Source organism: Eleginops maclovinus, chromosome 22 (assembly GCF_036324505.1).
Source record: "Eleginops maclovinus isolate JMC-PN-2008 ecotype Puerto Natales chromosome 22, JC_Emac_rtc_rv5, whole genome shotgun sequence".
Classification (NCBI taxonomy): domain Eukaryota; kingdom Metazoa; phylum Chordata; class Actinopteri; order Perciformes; family Eleginopidae; genus Eleginops; species Eleginops maclovinus.
Genome location: NC_086370.1, coordinates 17,885,205 through 17,911,610, shown reverse-complemented (window position 1 = coordinate 17,911,610; position 26,406 = coordinate 17,885,205). Strand labels below are relative to the sequence as shown.

The window sequence follows — 26,406 nt, the reverse complement described above, 5'->3', positions numbered from 1 at the left end:
ATTATTGACTCCAATTCATTTTATGACAAGCACAATGTTAATATAAGTTTCAAAATTGTAATGGCAGTAAAAATTAAAGTATATTACACCTAATCCTTGTTTTAGCTACACATGTTCACTCAAATTAAAGGTTTTCATATGGACTATTTATTTGGTACAATTCCAATGAAACATGTTCCCATAACCAGGGAATGTTGTTTTCTGAAATGCTTTCTTGGAAAGTTCATTTTTTATTTTGAGGAAATGTTTTTAATGTGATTGGCTCCACAAATGCATTTTGATTCACCTCTAACCATGGGCAAATAAACTAAATTATGCATGGCTCTGCACTGCAAGACATAAGTAAGATGTTTGTTTTTCTTTCATTTGAGTGAAACAAATATTTAAATCCCTCAGGTGCATGAGCAGCGTCGAGTGGTTGAATTGGTATGCCAAGGAGAAAAAACATCTTGTTGTACTACTTACTAAAGCTATTTCATGCACAATTCACCTTTAATCACATCATTCTGTTTATCACATCATTGCTATCTTGATCAAAACACACTGAAACATGACTTTTTATGCAGCCAAGTTTGTTCACTGTGTGCTCACTGGACTGAATGTTCAAAGACCTGCAGCATGCTGAAAACAAATAGATCATCAACATGGGCACTGGTCTGGGGTGCAGATGGTGTCAAATAATTAAATTGTGTTTTATAAACAGCTTGGGTCTGCATGGCAAAGGGATCCCAACTGAATCAACACTGAAATGATCATTAGTCAGCCTAAACAGACATCACAACATTCCCTTCAAATCATGGAAGCTGGGGTCAGCTCTGTGGAAATGGCTGGTCTTAGTTCAGAAACATAGGGATACAAACTTATCTTGGAAGCAGCTAAAATGTTTATGTTCTCCATCTCACAAAAAGAAAGGAAAATAACTCATACTGTAAAGCTCTATATTTTTTAATTATGTCACGGAGTCAGAGTTGTTCTCTATATTACGGTAATATCATGACATCAACAGCAAAGCTCCTCATCCATAAACATATTTCTGTTCCCAAAATTCACATGAGTTTTGAGTTCTGTATTTAATCACAATTAACCAAACGACCAAATGTTTCATCATCATAATGCAACATTTGGACAAAGATAAGAGTACGAAAAACCCACACCATATTTGGTCAGTTTTTAATATATAGATTGTTTTTGGCATCAGCATGTGACAGAGAGTCAATCATAGGTGGTGAGGTAATAAGGCCTGGCCTTGCCTAGATGAGTGATTATTTGGAGCGCAGGTCATGGCACTTTGGCAGTCCCTACTTAATTCAACAGGCCAACTCTAATGCCAAGTCCAATGCTGTGTATGCTGTAATCTCCCTGACTGTTTTGCCGTCTTGGAATAAATGAGTCAGAAATCAGGCGATTGCCAAGTAAAATAAAAAACATAGACCTTTAATTTTGTGTCTAACATCTGTCTCAAACTTTTTGTAACATAGTTGGATGGGTTAATCAAGCAGAAGAACTGCAACACTGATACAGAACCATGAGATGGCAGCACTTACTGTCACGCATCTGTCTCAGTATTTATATATATTTTTATTTGCACCTTTGGCCACAATTATATACATCCATCATTTGGTGACCAGTAAATGATGACAAGTCCAATTCTTTTTTTTTAATGTCTATTAGATCGTGACAGCAATGTGTTTGTGGGAAGCTTAACGTCATGAGAAAGCATCTGTAATGTAGCTTCCATGTGGTGTATGGGAATGGAAAATGGGGTGTGAAGGATAAACATCCACTGGTTATTAGAGGTATCGTCTGAAATTCAAACGTGAAGAACTGGGTAACCGCATTGAATGCCAAAATATCTTATTCTGAGACTTTAACACATTCTTGTAAATCTGTTGAAGTTCAGTTTTATCTTCCTGTAGACGGGGGAGCATGGAAGACTTTTCATTTGAGTTATGATGGGTTACAATAGAGAATAAGAGCACAGTGTTTCCACTCCAGATTTCACATTTAGTGATGGTCAGGGACATTTTTGTGTGCCTGTTCTAGTTATGACATCTACTTTGTCATCTTCATCCAAATCGATGTGGTAAATAAAAATCTGTACCAAAACATTAAGTGTACTCATGAAGGCCCTGCATCTCTGGCCGCTGCATCGTGGGGTTGGATTTGTGCTTGGCTCGCTCTCCTGTCTCTGAGGTCAGCCTGCAGCCCAGGGCCCAACAATCACACCACACAGCTATCAAGCCCATATGAAGGCAATAAAATACAATTTAAACAAGATCTAAATTGGTTTTATGTCCCCTTTGTGAGTGTGTGTGACTGTGAGCTCCAGCAATGGTTAAGCAAACCTCGCACACACAAAGAAAATATTGTATTGTCAGCCTGGGTGCAGTCCTTTGCGAAATGTGTGTGAAAAAAAGATGGAAAGAAAATGAGAAAGCCAGGCTAGAGTGTTTAAAAACTAAATAAGGAAAACCCTTTATTTTTTTCCCAGTATACATCACAAATTCAACAAAAACATTCTACAGTACTTAAAAAGAAGTTAAAAATTACAACTATACAAACCAGATTTGCTCAACGAGTCTTTAAATTGCTTACAATTGCAGTGGAAGGCCTGACTTAGCAAAAGTCCATTTAAAAAAGAGAGAAAAAACACATTAAAACTATATGTCTTATGTTTGTGACCAAACAGTTTAATAGCATTGATCAAAGTTATAAGACTAAAAGTGAACACACACATGAGTACAGCACTGCTTCTGGAGCACCTGTACAGTCGTTTCTTTCAAGGCAAAGCCAGATTTGTTCCTGGATGTGTGGCACCACTGGCCTTTGGCACCAGGGAAAGGGTGTGTCAGTCGAAGCCCCTCTCCAATATAAGGTCCACTGGAGATAAGTAAAACTTTGCTCCTGCTCCTGAGCTTTGATTTGTGCAGCATCAAGGGTCGATCTCCACGGGAACAACCGTAAGGATAGCGTCCTCATTTCCACGGCGCACAACTACTCTCAATGTGTCTTCCTTCTTGATGGTGGCGCTGACGTCAGTCGCTGATGAGATCCTCTGGCCGTTGATCGAGATGATGACATCGTGCTCTTTGAGTCCAGCACTGGAAAAGAAAAGAAGAAGAAGAAAATGTGACCAGCTGACAAAACAAAAATATCACATTATAATCCTTACAGTCCAAATTTTCTTCGTAGAGCGCGAAGATGCCACAAAAACAACAAAAAACCTAATGCTGTTCTGTCGTCCTAATTTAACAGTGAGTACCAACTAGATATTTAAGTATGGAAATATGCAATATTTTCCTGAAGAGAAAAAAATCCTATGAAAAGACCAAAACCATCACTATGATTCTATAACTATAAAGTGGTATTACCGATACATATAAGCATAACATCAATTTCCCCCTTGTTCTTATTCTTCCATTTTTGTCAAAAACACATTAATGATCCAAACTGTTGAACTGGGTAACACAGGCACTGTGGTAGAGCACATGCTCTGTCTGGTGCTGGAAATATTGACACTATTTACTCCTACTTGAGGACCGGTTGCTAAAAATAAAAGTGCCCAGCTGTTTTAGGAAATTAACTCAGCGGGAGAAAGACAGACACATACATTAATGGTTTTGGTCTTTAAAAAAATATACAATATCACCAGCGTAATCCTTCAATGATGAAATGTGTTGCTTTTATGACTATCTCCTTGGTCTTCCTGCATAACCTGGTAAAATAATTTCTATTTAGATTTAGAACAGATTCATTTAATGGATTCATTCAAGTATCACAAACCACACGCCAAAACAATTTAAAATCCAGCTATCCTCATGTTTTTCTAGTTCTTTATAGAAGCGTATCTGACTTGTTGTATTTTGGTCAGGTTTGTTTACATATACCGTGAGCATGATCTCCATCAACCTAACATCTGTTAAAAACATTGTTACGATGCCAGTGATCATGATGGGAATGATAGTACAGAAAAACAAAAACAAACCAAGCTGGCCAAATGTCCAACAAAAAGGAAGAAAAACAAACCAGTAAGTATGAAATCACACACAGACCAGGGCAGTATCCAGCGGGGGAATCAAAAGCTGCCTCTCAACACAGCTGCTTAATCAAAGCCACATGTGAACACAGACCACCACACCTTCACTTGCAACAGCATCCATAAACACAACTGCAGCTCAGTGCTCCCCTCATTACACCCAGCTGCTCTAACACCTCTAACAGGGCAAATGGATAGCTGTATGCAGCAGGGTCAAGATTTCAAAAGACCATAAAGCAACACAAAAGAGAGTGAGATCAAAAGCATGGAAGCGCATGCCAGAAAATAGCACAACTTATAAATAAAAGGAACCACAGAAATGTTATTACATAAAGAGCAGGGTGATTAAGGCATGAGTAAACTCTGACAAGGCCCGATAGGGGAAAACTAATTCGGAAAGGGCTGGGTGAACCGGCGCAGGAAAACCACAGCGTAGCTCGTAACCTCCCCGCTTGAGGTTTGAAGGAAATAGCTGACCTCAGCGTCTTCTGAGCCCCACTCTGCTGGAGCTGTGGTGGTGGCTGATTGGAGTGGGCTGGGATTGTGGGAGGAGGGGGGATATTTTAGATGGCCAGGCTCTCCAGGCATGCCAGAGTGAGCCATGAATTCATGTTTTACTAAGACAGTTGTGTAGGAAGCTGTGTGTGTCTTTCCATGTGTGTGTATGCACCCTTGACAGTTAGAGGAGAGCAATAATATAAAGGCAAGGAAATTAAATATACTGTCTATTTGCATTGCGAAAGGGGAGAAGGGGCTGCATGGAGAGTGAGTTAGGTGCATGTGTGTAGCATGACGTGCCAAAGACAATATCCCATTGCTCAGGAAGAAAATAAAATGTCATTTGCTCTTGCACATTTTGAACTGAGCACACTCCATATGGGCCGAATATCCTCCTTACGTTGCAGCTGGTGTCTTTGCAATGACCTCCATGACGTACGCTCCAGAGGTGATGTCAGGGAAGTCACGGTGTCTAGTCTTCAGCTCTTTTGCCAGCCTAGAGACAGAGAATTCAAATTTAATTTCGAGCTGGCATAAAAGTATGTTTTCCATTTTCTGTGCATGATGCACAAAAAAGTATGCAACGTACGCTGGAGTGAGGGTCATCATCCTAACACCAATATACTTCTTCTTGGCACCGGCTCTTCCTAGAGATGGACAACAACACAGACACAATCATTAATCCTCGCTCCTGGGCTTAGATTCATGAGGGATTTGGTTTGAACTCCAAATAAATAAAAGAGCTCCAGGGTATTGTTTTCAGGTAGTTGTCTCGCAGTAGAGTGCGCGCATGCACATATCTACAAACTCCATCTTTTATGTGTTTAATAATAGTTTTTTACTTATTTCATTATTTATAGAAAAAATAAAATCAATAAAGCACATAATAATTCATGTTTGTGCTGTCCCAAAGCTCTACGCGAGGGAGAGGGTGAAAAGCAATAAAATAAAAGAACAACCTTCTGGTTTTTTCTTCTTTGTAGTTTGTTTGCAATGTCATAATCCTGTTAGGTCACTCTTGGCATGGATTATAAAGCTAGAAATGGAGTCAATACATCTCAAAAGAGCACACAGAGATGGAGAAAAACTACCAAAGACAGGCATGCTGAATAATAAACTGCTTTACTGTATGTGCATCCTGATCCAACTCTGGCAGCCAATTTTCAAAGGGGCCTCCTACAGTCTGTCTCGGTGATGGAATAAAATGAAGTCATAATAAGTTGTGTCAGTGAGAGCTCACACCTCTGGACTGCCTGTCGTAAGCCTCCACCAGGAACTCTCGAATTTTGTCTGAGGGGATGGCGAAGGAGATGCCAGCAGTCACTTTCAACGTGTTGATCCCAATAACCTCGCCATCCTAAAACATCAACGTGAAATTAGAGTTGTAAGAAGAAACATGATGGGAATGTAAACAGGGATCTGCCAACAAAACAAAAATGGCTTACCAGATTTACCAGAGGCCCTCCGGAGTTGCCGTACTGTGAACCGAAAAGATAAATGAGTTATTATTTGTATTTTTGAAAAAAAAAAACAAGCGTCTGCATGCACCTTTTTGACGTACATTTATGATGGCATCAGTCTGAATGTACTCCATGTCGGAGTTGGGGAGGCCCAGCTCTCTGCCGCCTCGCTGAGTAGTGCTGACGATTCCCGTGGTAACCGTGTTTTGGAGGGAAAACGGGCTGCCGATAGCGACCACAAACTCCCCTGGTCTCAGGTCCGATGAGCGGCCCAGCGGCAATATAGGAAGCTTGGTCTGCGTGTGAGAAACACAGAGGGACAGAGTGTTCACTTTACTTGCGGTCAAAGTGAATGAGAAAAAAAGGCTCATGTGGCTTTGCAGAATAAATCTCACAGTCACGTACACCAGAATGAACACAAACATAAAATACAATTATAAATGAAAATGACATGAGATGCCAGAGGAGTTCAGAACCGCATATATTTATGCACGGAAAAGTCATTATCGCATGATTGACATATCCCTCAGCAGCTTCTATGAGAGATCTAACTTGGCCTGTTAGTGTAAGGTTGAGAAGGACAATATATTTTTGCTATATTCTGCATGTGAAAATGTCGTTTTGTGACTTATTTCCTATGTTTTTGTGACAGAGTTGCACAATATAACGTAACACATTTTAAAATGAGCACAGTTCTAGATCACAAACTCTGCTTTATTTAACTGCAATATCCCTGCTGAACTTCAAGCATTTCTTATGATCATGCTTTTTTTTGATTGGACAGAAGGAAAATAATTATAGCAAAACCACTGACAGTATTCTAAACACAACCCACTCAATGCTCCCACACAAAGAAAATGACTCCTTTTCCACAGTAAGAAGTAAGAAGTGACATTTACGCCAAACAACTCAGCTCAAAATGCTTATATCAAGATCAAAAGCTTTTCAGTTTAAAGGAAAGTGTAGCCCAGCTGACAAATCATTATTAATAGTTGCTGTGTGCCACAGGCCACAGTTGCTGCAAACTGACTGATATATAATACATAATGAGTAACCTTAAGCTCTGGATAGGTCTGTAACACTCTGCAGTGGAAACCAGGCTGCTGAGAGCTGGCCCCTACAGACACAATGGATATATTTATCCGTCCCCAGTGACCTTTTCCTTTTTTCTGAATGAAATCATCTCTGCTGGACAAGCCCTCAGTCAAAACCCATGCACAGACACATCATGTAGGATCCTTGGAGAGACTCAAATGCTCTTATGGCAGGCAAGCACTATGTCAGACTAAAGGACTTGTCCTGCGTGCTTCTCCTATGTATCCATTTTGTTTACTCAGGGCTATAAATAGAAGCCACAGGAGACTGCAAGGTAACTCAGACAGCAACACAAGTAGGCACATACAGACAAAAGGATTTATGTGAAATACACACACCCATCCAAACGCTCAGACATCGCAGGCTTATCACAAATCATATTACTGTCAGTCATAAAACTCGACACGTTTCTGCCAACGCACTCAAAAAATGTGCTCTGGGTTCATAGATAATTGCAGACAAAGACAAACTTATAGGCACCTAATTCAAATACAAGTGTTAACTCAATTTGAAAACTGGATTGTAGGACAAACTTTTTGTCAGTCGTCGATGTGTTATTTCACTGTAAACGATCTCGACCCTTAAGGTGAAGTTATTATTAGAAGATGACAAAGATAGTAATAGCTGGTAACTGAGGAAGAGAGCGTTTTCAACCCTACTTTCCACACACATGCAAACACACACATACACAGATACTCAAATGTAAAACACAAATGTCCAACTCCATGTTCCTGATTCCTTTTGGTTTGTTTGTACATTGTGGGGATGTTGAAACTAAACATTTGCACACACACACAGGCTGCAGAAGCATGTGCATGAATCCGAAAACAGGCATTTGGCGCGTGCCGACACACACAAACAGACACCTGACATAGGAGCAGCAGTCTGTATAATCACCCCCACCCACTGCCCCTCTCCCTTCACACTTACTGTGAGATAAGAGTATAACCAGATGGAGGGAGGAAGCAAGAGAAACACACACAGCTGAGAGAGGCAGGACGTCAGGTGGATGTGAGTCACTGCCAGGAAATTCAGTACTGGGCCACTGCCGGCAGTCACCATGATTGCTGTATGATAACAGTTAGTGATACTGGTGGTGCCATGGTGACTGTTGCTATCTATTAAAAACCTAATTGTATCTCCAAATGGCCAAATTTAACGAAGAACCGAGTTCACATGCACCCACATGAAATCACAATGCATTCAGAAAAATCATGTAGAAAGAGTGTAAAATGCATCAGTGTGCTGACAACCAACAGCGCCTAGGTGAGAGGGCAGACTGAACCTGCAGGCTGCCCTTTTTTGTAAACCCCCTAGTTTACATATCACTTACTAATCATGACAGGTCGGCAATCTGGAATCAGTTGTGGAAAATCATCTCGCCATGTGAGTCCGCCTCTCCTGACCACCCAAGTGAATCACCATGCTATTTCAGAAGAAGGTTACGATTGCTCTCCGACTTCACCCACACTAAAAGCGAGGAGGCAAGGTGAAAGAGGGGAACAACAAACACCACAAACCACAGGGAAAGAGTCTGAGAATGTGAGATGAATGAGTCAAACACAGTTGATATTATGCGATGCGTGCTGCATCCGTATGCAAAATTTACTTTAAGACCCCAAAAACATTTTCGCTTTAAGAAGTGGAAGAGTGGTAGTTTGAGAATATGTCAGAAAAATAAACCAGAAACACTGCAGAGGGTTTTGAAAAAGGATAGCATCTGAAATGAAAGCTGTCACAAAGGAAAAGTTGCTTTCCAAGTTTGTGTGTTTAGAAACGCGAGAAAAGTGGGGCATCAGATTAAAGGAGGGAGGACTAAACAGCATTTACTGAAGAAGTAGTTGCACAGGGTGTAAAATATTCCAGACTTTTTTCCATGTTCTGTAGCTGGGATTTGATTCTCTTTCCAGGTTTTTTTTATCACATTTAGGTTATCAGGGACACTATGGCAAAGGGACAATAAGAAATATAAGCTGTAAGACAAACAGACCGCTTTGAAAATAGGAGGGGAGTTGCCGTAGAGATGCATCATTGTTTAATGTAACAGCCATGCTCGTTTGGAAGCTAATTTAAAAGCCATTAGACTAACCACCATTTCATGACCAGAGGGCCAGGTGCAAACTTTAAACTCCAGTCAAAGCGCGATGGACTGCGCTTAATAGTTTTTGAGGCACATGTGTACATATGGGCACCCACACACACATAAACACACAGAGAGGGAGGAACCTGCAAGGGCATGAACCCTCACAAACTCAAGTGTGTAAATTGAAACCCCCACACCTGGCACTGCTAAGATACACAGCCAGACCACTTACACACACACTCACACTGAGAAGCTGCTTTGATTGGGTCAGTGCATGACCTGAACTGTATAGAAACTCAACTGGAGTCACTTTCAGTCAGCTCTCTTATTCCTTTTATACAGGTGACTTCAAAGCAGGGAACATACTTTTATAAGTTCCACCTTGCAACATTCAGTAGACACAGTTATATGGTTTTACTACTGACTCCTGAATGTGTGTCCTCGGGGGTTGTGCTAAAGTAGATAAAAATGGGGCAGGATTCAGCACGCTCATACAAAACACCTAGTTGGATGATCCGAAGATCAGGCTGAGAGGATGGCGAGGGTACATCGTGAGTATGTGTGTGTCTGCAAGTCCGGTCGTGGTATCTCATTGACTCGTTCAATGTGCATGAATGCCTGTGCGTGCATATTTGGTCGAGTGAAAAACAGATAAGTTCTGCCCATGAGTTTTAAACCCAAAGACATGAACCAGGTCTTTGCTCTGCTCAGCAATCCTTGGCACTGATGGTACCATCAACATGTAATCACACTGGCTAAACCATATCCTTGCTGACACCAGTACGGAAACCTCTATGGTTTCCATATGTTGTTGGAAAGATTTTCAGTCTGTATAAGGGCAAACATATGTCTGTGAGTTACGTGTGTATGTTACACTCTGTGTAGTTTTACACGAGAGCTCAGAGGACTCGGGGGCGTCATGGCTCCAGCTAGACACCGCAAGAACTTTGAAATGAACAAATCACAATTATGACATGAGGTCTTTATTTGCTTCAGCAAGACAGCCTAACATATGTGAACTACAAGCTATTTTAAAGTTTTGGATCATACTTTTATTTATAGTTTTGTCTCACTGTAGTCTGTAATGAAAGGCAACCTCTGCAGTAACTACTCCGCATCTTTCCCGGTGTTTCCTGAAATATGTTACTGCCACGACCTTGAAGAGGAGCACAGAATTTGTTAAATTGATGCACACATAACTGCTTACACTGTGCATGCAGTGTCACAAAACTATCACAGTGACTCTAATTGTTTATATGTCTAGGGCAGCTATATTGTTGTCTAGACTCTTCTTTATGTGACTGGGGGAGCGCACTGGAATCTCCTAAAGCTCAGAGGGTCCCTGGATCACAGTTTAAGCCCTGCTTCTATGTGTTCCTCTTTTCAAAAGACTACACCCACATTGTGGAATGTTGAGTAAATTAGTTGGTAGATAATAAAAAGGCACAAGCGGCTAAATTAGAAGAAGAATATTTATAATTTGCCTTTCATGAAATCCAGCTGTGCAGACAGTTTAATATTGTGGCATCTGAGACATCCACCTTTAATAATACATTGGAGGTGAATTAAATTGTTTCCATTGTGCCTGGTTATACAAATGCAAATGTATTCCACAAACCATGTTAATTTGATTTCCATTATCAAGAGTTTACATAGGTATAATTTCTTCATAAAAAAGGAGTTCTATTCAAACAAAGTGAACTTGCTCCTGAAATTCCCCAAAGGTTAGTGGTCTGATATAATTAGGGCGATTTCACCCTTAAAGGTGATATCATTTATGCTAAAAATACTATACTATACTACTATAATAGTCTTGTCTTTATTAGGTCCATAAACTGAATAAACAGATAGTTAGTAAAATACACTGATGTCTATCAACCATCTGACTAGAGCTGTGGTTTATTTAAACATTCTATCATGCCTCATCTAAAGTGACGCCATTAAACAGTAACCTGAAGCAGCTTTGGGTTAGGTCTGTTCTGCCGGCTTGGAAAACAATTACGCAGCCGCAAGTAGACCAAGGGAAAGTGCATCAAGACTCAGCAGGGCGACAGGAGTGTGTGTATTTTCCTTGGCCCTATTCCCACACGACTGCATCCTTTAGCATGGGAACCATTTTGGTCACAGGGAACAGAGATGAAGGAGAAAGGTTGGGTCAGAAGGAGAGGAGGACATGATTCATTTCCCCTCCGCCTGTCTCCGAATGACAACATGCAGTGTCTTTCCACTGGCAATGGAGCAATCATCCAGGTCCCTGCGGTAAGCTGTCTTACACCGATCCATGTGCAACCACACACACACACACACACACACACACACACACACACACACACACACACACACACACACACACACACACACACACACACACACACACACACACACACACACACACACACACACACACACACACACACACACACACACACACACACACACACACACACACACACACACACACACACACACACACTGATTTGAATAATTGATTGCAAGCTTGGATTTGTCAGGATTGTTCATCAAAGGTAGATGCAGCCATCTCTTACTACCTGGGGAAACATTTACCCGATGTTTCTGCTAAACAGATAGATAAATGCAGGACCACATGGCTACACAAAGGCACATCCCTTTGCTTTCCTCCCTGCACACAAACACAAACGCACACACATACATATTCCAATAATAGTACAGTCCAAACCAGCACTAGGCAATTTTCCCAGGGAGAACGGTTTGAGACTCTTAATAGCAGGTGATGGATAATACAGAGACAAACAGTGCCATTGTTTCAGGGAAAATATGAGGTCAGTTCTCCCTGCCACACAGCACATCTTGTAAAGCTAACTTTTAGCATGTGTGTTCACTTAATGACAATTACAGCAGGATTGCATTATTTTATATACAGCAATTATCATTAACCCGCCTAAAAAAAAAAGGGTTTATCTTTCCATTTTTCACATGGCATACTGTACTGTATACGCAAATCGCAATGGTAACTGTTATATTTTGGGTTTTAGCGAAATATCTTATGCTAGACAGGACTTTTGCAGGAGTTGCAGAGAGAATCAAGACAAGGATCAATGTGTTCAATGCGTTCATTTGCAGTACAAAGCACTCAAAGCCAAGGTTAATGACTGCACAGGCCATACAGTAAAATGATCTGGAATGATACGGAAAATTTCATAGCACAGTACGTTTGACTGTTTGAAGTCATTCCAAGGCAGCATTGCTTCCAAGTCCGCTGGGCTCAATATAAGTCGATGTGATTAAATGAATGTTCTTCCAAGTCAGCAAGCTTTCAAGTCAGATTGAAAGCAGGTAAATGTGAACGTGTCCAAGTCATTGTCGACACTTCCAAGTGAATGTGACCGTGTCCAAGTTCTGGGGCTGATGAAAGGCTTTTTAAGAGCAACAGCATAATGAGTTATATCATGACTGTTCATTTGCCACATCACACAATGCACTCATTAGCCTATTAGCACACATAGTCCTACAGACATATGGATCCATTTTCCAGGCCTTGACCACATCGCTCGCTTTTCTCTGTCCCTCTTGATTTCTCTTTTTCCCCCATATTCTCCACTCAGGAACAAGTGAGTACAGCACAGTTTCCCCCCTTCCCCTCTGAAGTTCCAGCTGCTGTTGACGGACTAATGTATTCCCCAGAGTTGAAGGGTAGACCACAGCCTCAAGAACGCACTGGGTCTTGCTACCAATAAACTCCAATTTCACATAGAAAAGGAAAACTAAAGGAATAGCGAAGCAAGTTATTTTACTGAGAGTAAACCTAACTTTGAATGTTCTCACTCATAAACTGTTCAAATTGTTCGTTGATTATCTATGGCCGCTTCTGGAGTGCTGACGTTGAGAGTTTTTAGCTTAAATTGAAAAGAGAAGGGTAAGGAAAGGCGGTCAGGAATGAGGAAGGATGGAAGATTAAAGAGATATAATCTGCACTAGACAGGATATGAATTTATAAACTCACACATATTTAGCTACAAAACAGTCCAAATCGTGCTCAAGGAATCTTTATGAACCTTGTTTACAGTAAGACATTACTTTTCTTGCTCTGTTGCATTCACTGTCAGCATTGGTAGATCTAAAGGGGCAGAATTGAGACTTGACACTCGAATGTAGGACTTAACCTGGACTATATCATTGTGAGGTTAGCCTTTCCAAAGACTTGATGGACTTGAATGAAGTCTTATAAGAAAAAAAGGTGATTCATTCATCTCCATTTATCTTCCATTAAAAGGGTTTTGGCTATGGCTGCAACTATGATTATTTTTATAACCTGCCAGCGATTTTCTGTAACTTGACCCTGTCTTGCCCTCAATGACTCCAGATTTTAATTGAGACCTGCTTCAACTGCACTCCGTTATCTACATTCAGAGAACAGTCCTTGAATAAGGGAAGGATCTTTCAAAGCTGGAATTTTCAGTTATTATTACTCTTTAGGTTTATGAAATTAAATACCCAGTAGCTTTAAGTATGGACGACTATGCTTTCCCTTTTTAAATGTTATTCAAAATGACAAGTTTGCTTGCCCTGCTATCCTCTCATTATAACGCACTCATCCTCTAATTTGCCCTCGATTAACTCTTGCCAAATCACACACACAGACAGACACACACTCACAGACTCACATACATTGCAGAAATGCCAGTTCCATCTTAATCGTGTGGCCTTTACAAAGAGACCACAGGTCTTCTGGGGCCTCATTGCAGCCTCGTGGCCAGGATAACCTGTTCTGACTTCACACAATCACTTAAACACTTTATCTTTACAAGTATGTTCATTATGTAGAACGTGTTTGCTGCCAGTTAGACACCCTGGATACATCTGGCTGTCATTTCAAACCTGCTTTATTACAAACACCTTTGTGTTCCAATCAATGTGTTGTGCAGCGAATGCTACAAATTCATTTTAAACAAAGACTTCTCCAACGATGAAGCATGCATTATTGTTGACGTTCATCTTTCATGCTTCTAAAATGTGAATTATTCCCGAATATTCATCAATTTGCAAAGGCTACACACTGAGCATGTGTTGCAAATAAATCCCCCGAATGAAGACCGGCCAGTCATTAGGAGACGGAACCGCTTTTAATGTGGGATGAACAAAAACAAAGCGCCTGTCACAGCTCTTTTCCGCGCTCTTCCCCCACATTGTCGGCCAAACAAAAACCTGAATGTTTCAATTGGACGTCTTTGTAATACACCTTGTGTTGCTGTCATGAACATCTATTCAGCTGTGTCACCCAGCCATGAGAGTAAGCTCCATAATGCACTCTTCTCTGCTATGACTCCCAGTCAATAGGCCCTGGATCTCTGCCACACATTCCTTCAAATGACTGTTGACTGTGATTATCATGTAATGTGGATCCCTCTAGTCCAGTAGACAGAGAAATTAACACAGAAGAATAGGGACATGGAGAGAAAATTTAGCACTGCACTGTGCAGCCAAGTGTAGAAAGATTTTTAACTATTTTCCTTTAAATATCATTATAGTCTTTAAAATGACCACAGGTTTGTAATTGTTTCCACAAGTTGTTGTAATTGCAGCCTGCACACCTAGAGGATCTGGACCGACTGCCGGCCAGCTGTCTTTTTAAGACCCATTTAGCTGCACCTGCACTCTCACTTTACTTCCCTTGCACTCTGAATTATCTCCCAGATTTAGACCACTTTCATGTTTCGACTGATTTCCCAACAGGATAATTACAAAACTGTGAGTTAACTGTTTGATCTTGTTTCAGTGGTTGAGAGCGCAGACAATTATCCAATCCTACCTAAGTTGGAAATCCTTGCCTTAAAGCTAAATTGTGAAACCACCAAGGATTGTTTAAATCAGAAATTCAGTTGTCTATAAAACTCATTAATTAGCTTAAATAACCTGACAGACAATTTAGTTTCATCAATGCTATTATATGATAGATTATAGCTCTGAAGAAAGCAAAACCGACTGAGATAGTTCAGTGAGAAAGTAGAGGGCATGTATCCTCCAGCTAGCCTGTTTCTCTGGCCTTAATCAAACTTATCACATCCCATTGAGACAAAGTATATTTTTCTTAAAGGTATGTTTTTCTGTAACATGCTGGGAAAAATTGGCTTACTTGCTTAAAGTTGAATACAAAGATCATTACTGTTTGTTGTATGCTAACTTTGGAGCTAGAGACAGGAGGTGTTAGCTTAGCTTAGCAGAGACCCTGGAAGCAGAGCGAAACAGCTAGCATGTAAAAAGTCCAAGCTTCTGTGTTACAAGGAGTTAGCCCTTATGCTAACTTGAGATAATCACCTCCTGCCTCTAAATCCCAAAAAGTCATCAGCTGGTATTGATCTTTTATCTTATTAAAAGATCAATACCACCTTAAAGTGATTAGGCATATTTCCCAAATGGTCAAGCTTTGACTGACCGGTGCCTCGATCTTGATGAGGGCGATGTCCGATTTCTCATCTACGTCTTTGATTTTGGCATCATAGGTACCGCCGCTCTTCAGCTCCACTTTCACCCGATGCTTATTCGCCACGACGTGGGCATTGGTCACAATCTGGCCATCTTCTGCCACAATAAAGCCAGAACCACTGGCCACTGCCACCTCCCGCTTGGAATAGGTCATCCTGTTGGGTAAAGGGAGGGATGGAAGGAGGATGGAGGAGAGAATTTTCAATTTACTCACTTTTTCAACTTGTCTCTTACTTAGAGACCTAAAGAAAAACCCTGAAAAGACAGCTAAATCAATGCATGATGTAACAGCAGTGTAACACTCGAGAGCTGAAAACAAACAAAGTTAAAGACTGTCTCCACGGGAGGTAAATATTTAAACAGTATGCAGGTAAGTATTCAAAGATGAGCTTGAGAGATAATGTATACATAAACATAATACAAAAAAAAGGAAAAATAAACACACTGCCTCATTAGTATACAGAACAACCTCAATGCAAAACAGCTTTCATGTCAAACTCAAGCAATGACAGCAAAGGAGAGAAGATAAGGCAACACAAAATAAAGAGGGAAAGGCGGGAACGTGGAAATCAGAGAGCTGCAGATGTTCAAAGAACCACCTTACAAGCACAGTGACAAACACGATGGAGGTGACACAGATGAAGAATGGAGTTGTCAAAAAAAGAATGAGAAGCGGGCATAAAAGATAACAGAGCATAAAAGCTAGTGAGACGATGAGCGGGAAAAAAAAGACGTTTGACAGACTGAAGTGGAGTGTAAGTGAGGTGCAACTGGTGTGGTCTGGTTAAGTACACAGGTGGGCTGTAAACTCTGTTTCAGTCTATCACACACACACACACACACACACACACACACACACACACACACACACACACACACACACACACACACACACACACACACATCTTACTTGCGGAAAAGTTCAATGTGAACCACAGACGGAGCAATTTTCTCCACCACGTCGGCGATGAAGTTGTACTTGTGTCTTGGGCTGTCTGGGTTATCCTGAGCTGGAAATAAAAAACACACACACATCGATGTCAGATGATTCAAAAACAAACAAAATATGCACAGAAATACTGCCTGATGTAAGAGCTGTGTGAGAAAAGAAAACCAACATTACACAAAGAGCTACATTTAAAAAAAAGACATTCATTTGTGGTTGCGACTGTCTTAGGTCAGGTCTGGCTTTCACTCACTAATTTACAAACCCGTAACCCTGGCTATAAACCTCACAAAGAAATACTTCACCTTGACCTTTACCCTCACCTTAGCCTATAGTTGATTGTAAACACAGACTCTAAATTCTTAAACCATCAACAGTTCTTTTGTCAAGACCAAACTGCTCTTCACAAGTATAACACCACTGACACACACACACAAACACACTGTCTGGCACTGTATGTATGTAGACTGCCAAATTTACTGAATCACCCACCACCATCCATACAGCATTGGGCAAGTCAGGAAATGTTGACTGATTTACCTGGTAATTACGGTTTACCCAGAAGACTGTTTAACCAAAGCTATGAATCAAAACTCCCCAGACATTTCCTTCTGAGACTTTTATCCTAAACCCTTTTTTTTGCCACATACCTAAAACTATCTTGTCTCACAAAGCAACTTTTCATTAACATTTCTCCTAAAGATCAGAACTTACGAATGTCAAAGAGACCCATAAGCCCTGGGATTTCTCTGATTGCAGTGAAGGGTTAAGAAAAAACGAAGAGATTTTCTGCTTAAGGTGCCTTTAAGCTAACACAAGCATTGGAATGAGCGGTGTCTTGTCGCACTGAATGTCAATAAATTATACAGTATAAAGGAAAATTGCTAAACCACAAGGGGAACATTCTGGTATTATATTGCCCTGCTGTGCATTAGACTGTACTGCTTTGAGCAAATGCATGCTAAGATGCTCAAAATGGCAATGATTTAAAGCTGATAATGCTGTTAAAACTGGCTAACATTTACCATGTTCAGCAATTGGTAATGTGTTAGCATGCTAATATTTTTCTTATTAGCATGAAGGACAACGTACAGCTGAGACTGAAGGAAATCCCAGATATTTTGCTTGTGTTACCTTTAAGTGTTTATCCTGAGAGGGACATGAACGTCTGTATTGTAGTCGTTGAGGTATTTTAATCTAAACCATAACTGGTAAAATCATTCGGAAACATCGTCTGGGAACCATGAACCTCTTTACAAAAGCTCTGACAATCCATCTAGTAAATGTTGAGATATTTCATAAGCTAACTGAACATTTTTGCCCTGCTGGAGGGGCTACAGAAAAAATGAGGGATAACCAAAGTCACTGGCTTCCTCCCCTGGATAACAAAAACCTTAGAAAGTCAAAAGTCAAAACTGGCGCTGGAGGAAAATTAAGGGGATCACCAAAGTCAATAGGTTTCATCATCTTTGGAAAATGAACTTGCAACAATTCATAAAAAGTTTTCAGTTATTTCAGTCTGGGCAGAAGGGGTGGACCCCCCCTGACCAACACCCCTAGAGCCAAGCTGCTAGCAAAAATGATTTAACAACTTTTCTCCAAACCTCCGCATATATTTCCCTGTTAAATTTAAAGATATAAATTAAACATTAAATCTCATAAATTATACACAGGTTTCTTACCACAGTACGAGAGAGAATTAATGGAAAGATTGGAGTCGTTACCCAATACTAGCTTAACACCCGGGGGTGTTCTTGGTCAGCTCTGATCGGTTATTAGCAGGGCCAGTGTCCAGAAACTGTGTTGTTTCTGGAGCGTCAATGCAGGCTCTCAGTTTCTTCCACTATACTTTGTTACTGTAAGGCCTGCTCACACGCATTGGGACTTTTATTTCTAGAAGCACACTACCACAACTATAATGCCATATGATGATAGCAGATTTATAGGCCCAGTGGTGAGGAGTTTGATGGGAAATCATGAATCTCACGTTGTGCACACTTCAGTTACATTAAAGAGCTCGGCCAAGGCATTGTTGCCAGATTTACACACTGTATGAGTATATTTCACTGGGAACTGAGCTTTAAAAGGCCTTACTATTGTATAATTAAGTCTAAGTAGCTGTCTTCATACTAATTCATCCTTAAATTTGAAGCCCTGAAAGCTACTGTGTAGAGAGAATGTAAATCTTTCTGATTAGAGTCTAAACCTTATATTGCTTTGGTAATAGTTCACCATCAAGTGAATAGATGCCAGAAGCTGACTCCAGAAAGGTCGGTAGTTGCAGGTTTTTCACTGTGTTGAAAAACTATATCTATATTTGGATATGGATAGTGCAGGGCTACGAGTTGCTGCAGACAATGTAGGTCAGGTCCGAAATCTTTCAAGTACAACTTAACAGATACATCGTCAGTGCTTTGACTAAAAGCCTTAATAAGGTAGACTTACAACAAGCTGATGTGGAAGAATGTTGTTAAATATCGTTATACTTAATATAGCGTTCTTGCTAAGGGTCAAAATGCACTTCACAAATCTATTAAAAAGAAAACACATGCAACATCAATGGCTGACCTGACATTGAAAAAAAAGGTTTGAGGGTTTTAAGTGTGTTTTTAAGCATTGAAAGGTTATGAACAACATAGCAATCCTGTATTTTAACAATTGTGTTTCATCAGCTGCAGTTGGATTATTCATTTAAGCATGTGAGCAAGTTACAGACAGAAGACGTGAATAATGGAGTGAGTCATTTGGAAATAGTCTATTTTAACTTGTTAAAACAGGAACAAAATGGAAAACAGATCAGAAATAACTCCTTACTTTTTAGAATTAACAATCTTTCTATAGGGGAAGTGACCCAAAAGTCCTTTGTAGATCTTTTGCAATTGTTTTTTTGATCAAACGTGTGATAAAACATCTTTTTTTAGTGCTCATTCCAGACATTTACCAACAAGCCAATCATATTTGGCTTTAATAAACTTTTTCTGATCATTAAAGAATGTTAACGTGTGAAAACCCCCAAAACAAGTATAAACATATCTCGCAGCTTGGTATTTTTCTCCTTGCACTGAACACTTTTTATATTGCTGTGATTTAATAATTTAATAAAATGGTTTTCCAATTTGTAATAGCTGAAGTCCTTTTGTAAAGCAATGAATGTAACTCCAAGATCCAGTAGAAGGAGAGGGTTTATTCGGAGCTGGCATTCTGCAGAACGTCAGACATTTAAGAGCTGTTCAGCTACCACAATTTAAATATTTTGGAGATGACACTCAATTACGGAGATGGAGATTGTACACCCAACCCTGTGATTAGTGACGACTCGCAATACCAGGAGGCAGAGCAGTAGGTATCGACTGATGGTGCGTGATGGTGAGTACATTATTATGGAGACCATACCATGGCACAGAGGTGATGAAGGGGAAAGAGGAAAAATGATTATAGTCTTACGTCTAGACTAAAGTCTTACGTTGGAGATGATCAAATTCCTCCTCGGCAGTAACTTTAGTCAGTGTCAGTCGAACCAAGTAATTTTCCCAGATGGAGGACCTATTGAGGTTTGATCGTGACTTTATTAGTCTCTAATAAAATGTGCTAATAAAGTTAAGCATCAGTTAACAATATTCACATATCTCAAAGTTAAATCAGGCATTCAGTGATGGGAAACCATTTAAACACAAGCTGTTTAAAGAAGAACTGCATTTCTTTCTAACACTCATGCTGATGCCCACTGTTTTATTGGCACCCGCAGGAGGAAGCAGTTTGTGCTTAATCCCTAGACTCTAAAAACAACATGACTACAGGAAGGTCAGCTCCTCCTATTCATGCACTGACACACACACACACACACACACACAAACACACACACACACACTGGTTGTTTACTGTTTGGTCCACCATGAGTGTGCTAAATGTATAAAATGGAAGACAGTTTTTGTTTTTAAACCACACTCACGTAGTTATTTGTAGACTATAATGTGAAATAATTTCCAGTAAGGCATTGATTTTGTCTCAACACATCTTTAACAGATGCATATGTGAGGGCACTAAAGTATAAGATCGTGACTAGTTGAGGCTCTCCTTTACTGCAGTTCAGAAGTTTGCAGCTGTTTTGTAAGACAGGGACAGTTCTCAGTTCAGGAGGTCTGTGTATCAAAGAGATACAAAGAAATACACAGACCTGCTGTCAAACTACAATGCGCTGATTAGGTTCCAACCTAAAAAGAAAAAGATCCTTCTGCTAATATATAAAACATATGAATAAAGGATATCTGTAAATGAGGCTGCAGAAAAGATGGTTGAGCGGAAGGGGAAATAAATAAATAATCAGCAAGAGAATCAGAGGCATCATGAACAGGAAGGAAGACAAATGAGCAAAACAGACACATACATGCAGGAGCATGAGAAGAGACAGACCGATAGAATAACGTATGATCTTTTTATATTATTGTTGGCGGAGAAAAGTCAGGGAAGAATGTGCACATTCAGCAAATGTCTCAAGCAGGAGTCACAGAGTGCAACCTGACAGTACAGTAACTCAGGAGACTGGATCAACGTCGATACAGATCATAAGAAAGTACTGCCAGCATCATGTGCATGCTCACATCCCTATTCCTCCAGATCAACCTCTCAACAACAATCTTTAGGTTTAAACTGTATGCAGATTGTATTGCCAAAATAGCTTTTTTGGGGTATTCTTATGCATACCATGTAAGTTGCATGTTATCATTGCTACTAAGCAACATTTTTCCTGTCAGCTTTTCCGTTTTCACTATCAATAAAGGTAAATAAATTATGGGTCATTTTATATGAACCCACTCACAAAAATATTTGACATAATGTATTTTTTGACAAAAGAAACAACTTGCATAATCAACGCTTTACATCACCATCCAGACAAAAAATGACATCATGCATAGTGTACTTGCATATGTTTTCTTAACATGGGGCCAAGTCGCAGGGTAGTTAGTCACTCAGAGGGGGAGTTGAGTTTCTTTTCAGTGTCAACTCCTGCATATCAAACCTAATGATGAAGTTTAAATCGGGAGAGGTGTCTGCTGTATCAAATGAAATGGGAAATGTTTATTGCAGGTATGGAAAAGTTCACTCGGAACCTTAGAAAATCAATAGAGCTTACCACAGACTTGCCCTGTTTCAGACATGGTTAGGTCTTTGGGCGAAACTTTAACAATTTGAGTTGTTTACATGACTGAAAAACAAATGTGGCGATGCAGTCTGTGCTACTACCGCGCCCACACAGTTTTTGATGTACATGTAAACCTTTCCCAAAAATATAGGTTGCTAATTTTGTGTTTTCCTCTATGTCTCCTGCCGGTTCTAAACTGTCTTCAACGGAGGAGGAATTATGGCTTTGACTCAGCGCCAGACATTCCTCCATGTGACTGTGAAGTGTGATTTATGAGTGACAACAGAAAACACAGAGAGGGAAAGACCCATTGGAAGAGAAAAAGAAGAGAGAGGAAGGAGTTTGGGGGGTTGCTGGAGGGGGGAATAAGTACGTTTCTAAGCTTTGAGGTAAGTAATGGGTCTTTGAGGCAGCAGGTGTTGAAGAAGTGTTCAACTGCAGATGTGGTGCACACTTCAGTACAATGTCTTTAACACCTGTGTGTTTGTGCTAATGTTTTTTTCAGTCCTGATGTTTCCATATACATTCTGTTTACCATAAATAATGATGAATGACTCACTGAATTCATTGAAATTTGAGTTCTCAGTTGAGCTGTTTCATAAAGCAGCAGAAAAAGTGAAGAATGATGTCAGTTTATTTTTTAGCTCCACTGGTTTGGGTGAAATACTTTTCACATGACACTCAGCTGGTCTGAAACACTCACAAATACCAGTTATTACCAATGTATTGCTTCAGTACCACTTAATAACGGGCTACACTATTCTACTTATCAGGCTTTGAACATTCCTTTCTGTTCAGCTAATGCAGACTGCATTGACATGAACTGTTTTGTGTAAAACAATCATACGGATCATATCCATGTGACTGCACATAAAGCTTTACATCAGGGTTGAGATCATGACTTCATTCAACTGGGCAAAGGTTTAAACAGTTATCTGATGGGAGTCTGATTGTTATTCAAGAACAAGAGGGAAACACAGTTGAATGGTGGCTGTTGTTATCCTGGACACATGGGGATTGTGTGCCACTGAATCCAGCTTCAGGCTCAACATCACACCATAAAGAACATTTACAGATTTACTTTAGCCAATCTAGACATGATACGACTGTCATACAGACTCTTGATTAAAAGAAAAAAAGATTACAGAACAAACTGTTGATCTTAAGTGAGATTTAAAAGTTTTACAGAGTGGCCTAGGCTACTGTTTTCCCCCATACAACTTTCTACCAAATCTTATCAACATCTCAGTTAGCATTGGAGTCTTTGATTGTGATTAATACGATATTAGCAGCGTTACCTTTCCCGCAGGCTCCCCGCTGAATGAAGAGGACAGGTGGCTGCTGCAGCTTCTGCGCCCGGCGGCTGACCCTTTTCAGCTCGCAGATATTCCGGTAGGACACCCCATCGCTTCCACAAACCGGGTCGGTGGTTTTGCACACGCAAGTCCCACTCTTGCTTCTCCTCCTCACCGTGATACTGTATCCCACCCCGCCAGAGATCGAGCACTCCAGCCCCTCTCCGCACACCGGGTCCCCGAGCTTCCCCAAGCCGCCACAGCCTTCGCCCTCACCGGACGCGCACACCGTGCAGCAGTGGCATGCGTCGAGGCTCTGTCCCGCCGGGCAGTCCGCCGGTAGCCGGGGACACATCGACTTGTCACACCGAGCAGGACATCCGACAACATACCGGCTGGAGATCTGCGCATCTGCCGGCACGAATGAAGAGACTACGATTACGCACAGAAGTGACCAAAACATGGTATAAAACTAAAGTAAACAAAGTCTTCAAAGTTAAATAGAAAGTGTAAAAGAGTTCCTAAAGCTGGCTCTCTGCGTGCAGTGTAATGGGATGAGAGAGCTCAGTAGTAATGAGGGGGGAGTAACTTTGGCTTGAGGGGCATTTAACTGAACTTCACTGCGCAACCAATTACGCGACTGTACGTTTTTACTGGCTCTGCATCAGACTCAACTCACTTTCTGGATTATCGCAACAAGCCTGGTGATTGGTGCGTTCACGTAACGTAAGAATCGGAAGGGCTGTGTTATTGATGTGTCCCCAGTAATGAGAAAAATAAAATAAAAATAAAGAGCAGAAAAAAGTCTGCATGGGAATTGACGTAGGGCCTACACTGCAGCACTGTATACAAGAACTGAAACACTAAAAAGTAATATTTTCAAGTAGCATCATGGCAAAAAGAGTTGCCAAGTTGTGTGCTGTTTCCCTTCAAGGGGGATTGTCAAGGTTAACCAACAGTATCTCTTGCAGAAAGTCAGATAAACTCTCCAAGTATTTCAGCACAGATATTGGCATTAACTTGGATTTAGTTATTTACAAAAAAAAGAAATTGTACAACCCTGTAGGGGAATGAGCCACAGAGCCCAGATGTTTTATAAGCTGCACAGACCTCCACACATCCTGCAGGCTTATTTCCTGCTTGTTTTGTTTTTTTTACCTTTTCTACTCCTGGCATCCACACAAGCCCTATGGCTAATTGGGAAAATCAGTAGTGGAAAGAAAGTTGGGTGATTGTGGGATTTGTGAAGTTATTGTAGCACTTTGTGAACAGCCCTTATTAACAGTCAAATTTGCTCTGATTGGAAAATTGCATGAGAACATTAATATATTTATGTTCCTTTCCCAGCTCTCTGGGTTACAAGCACCCAGCTAGCAGAGATACAAACAACATCTAATGGGGCTATCCAAATAACTAGAATTACAGCACTCTACATTTGTGCGTAAATAACTCTTGAACATTAGAAAACGACAGTACCATCAAATAACCTTGACATTTATTTTTTGTGAAATAATACACATTTCAAATCTCTGTTAGGTTTAGATGTCTGCTGTGAGCTGTAAAGGAATCCAGTTTAAAATGAGGCAATGAATCAGTGTCATAAACCGCCTCAATATACTGTGATTGAGTACAGGCAAGAGGTTGCATAAATGTCTAAAGGTTTGAATGACTGGATGCAGGGGGGCACCTACAGATGCGTTGCCCTATAATGGAGAGAACTGAGGCTCCCCGCGGTGCACCAGAGCTCAGGGTAACACAAGCCTCTCTATCCAAAAGGCAATTAAAGCTGGGCATAAAGGGATAAAGGGCAGTCATATCTTAGCTCTTAAATACTGGACTTCCTTGTGCAGTAAAGGAAACAGAGAAAGTGCACAATTTAGACTTGTTACCCAGAATTCCAGGTCGGCTAATTGTTTTCAGTTAAATGAGAGCAACATGTCATTTGAATGCATGACGACACAAACAGCAGACCCATCTAAAAAAAGAATAAGTATAGACCTTTCAGTATCACCAGAACCATTATGTTTAAATTCTTGTAGAGCACAAGGACGTAGGCGAGAAGTGGTGGGAAAATCGGCAGATGAAAACAACCTCATCCTCAAGGAACACCCATTCTCCAACCAGAGTTTAACCAATGATGGACTCTGCTGAGGTCTGTGTGATCTCTCCTCTCCAGGCTGCGATGATGTCTCTGGCTGTGAGTGGGGCCCCTGAGAGTCCAAATGGAGATATACTTCCACGTCGAAGCCACACTAATTGTTGCATTCTCTAATAAGGAGCTAAGATCTATGAGAAGAATGAGTGAAGACAACTTGGACACCCCAGTCAGCTCTTCATGTTGTTTTCTAATCTTTCTGTGAAAGCACTTGACATCATACTTATCAACCTTCTGCTGCCTTCAAACGCAGTAACCCCAATACACTGCACACACTGAGACTGGAGCCCAGAATATGTCACTGCTGGTTATCTGACAGATTAAGGAGGCTTTACATATTCAGTGTTGCTGTATGGCCTCACTCTGTAAATCTTTCTACACATACTGCAGCTCTAAAGCCAGAGGCTGCATAGCTCCTCATTAGGAGCTGATGAATGATAGCCAGATACGCATGACTAATTCATCAGTGTTCAGGAAATGCATACTTTGTGCGGTGATTGAAATAATTATTTACTAAAGTAGTGTACATGCGAGCATCTTCATTTCGTATGATTATAATTTGACAGTTCGACTCCGACTTCGATATGAACCCGTCAATAAAAGTCGAATAATATATAGACCATAATAACATTTGCAGGGGCTAATTTTGCATTAGGAATACTTTTGATAAGGACATTTAGCCAATTATACATACTTTAAAATAAGTAATTATTTTGAATACAGTTCATTCACACTATGTACATGCAAAGAAAAATAGGGTTTTCATATTGATACTCAATATTGTATTTATTCAGCTTTCAGGGGAATCATCTTGTGATCATTTTTATCATAAAACATATTTTTAAAGCACATAGTACTTAAGATTGAACTGATTGAGCACTTAAGAGTTGAAACAGTTCAATTCATTTATCATTTATTCGATTATTTTAATTGTGGATTACATAAAGTATATGCTTAAAAGAAAAAAAATTCTCCTAATCTAATGTTTATGAATAAATACATATGTGTTTCTTGCAGGTGTTTTTCAGGAGGATATGTTTTCCTTTTAATAACTCAGTCATTGTGTCATTAGATAATTCATACCTGATGACTTGTGCAGTAAATGGAAGTGAACCAGAGTGAAGATTTTCTCTCACCACAAGAGGGCAGAAGAAGCCTTGAAGATTTGAAGAGTTACACCAAATATTTGTTATAACAGTTCCTCTCACTTTACCCTCAAACTGTTTCTGTGCTGTG

The 26,406-nt window shown here is 40.3% G+C and overlaps 1 protein-coding gene across 1 annotated transcript; it reads right to left on the bottom strand.

The window, feature by feature from the left end:
* Positions 1-2,445: 2,445 nt before the first annotated feature.
* On the bottom strand, positions 2,446-23,622 carry LOC134858374 (serine protease HTRA1A-like). The gene is made up of 9 exons (XM_063874225.1): positions 23,019-23,622; positions 16,545-16,644; positions 15,585-15,789; positions 6,096-6,290; positions 5,980-6,012; positions 5,777-5,891; positions 5,124-5,181; positions 4,935-5,030; positions 2,446-3,101 (listed from the first exon to the last, which is right to left on the bottom strand). The coding sequence occupies exons 1-9, from the start codon at positions 23,476-23,478 to the stop codon at positions 2,933-2,935; spliced, it is 1,431 nt and encodes a 476-aa protein (XP_063730295.1). The 5' UTR covers positions 23,479-23,622; the 3' UTR covers positions 2,446-2,932.
* Positions 23,623-26,406: the final 2,784 nt, after the last annotated feature.

Bases quoted from the DNA above. Each gene is read 5' to 3' on its own strand.
- LOC134858374 (XM_063874225.1), bottom strand. From the start codon at position 23,478: ATGTTTTGGTCACTTCTGTGCGTAATCGTAGTCTCTTCATTCGTGCCG. The intron at 16,645-23,018 runs GTAACGCTGCTA...TTTTATTTCCAG, and splicing joins GCGGGGAGCCTGCGGGAAAG to CTCAGGATAACCCAGACAGC. The intron at 5,031-5,123 runs GTACGTTGCATA...CTCTGTCTCTAG, and splicing joins ATGATGACCCTCACTCCAGC to GCTGGCAAAAGAGCTGAAGA.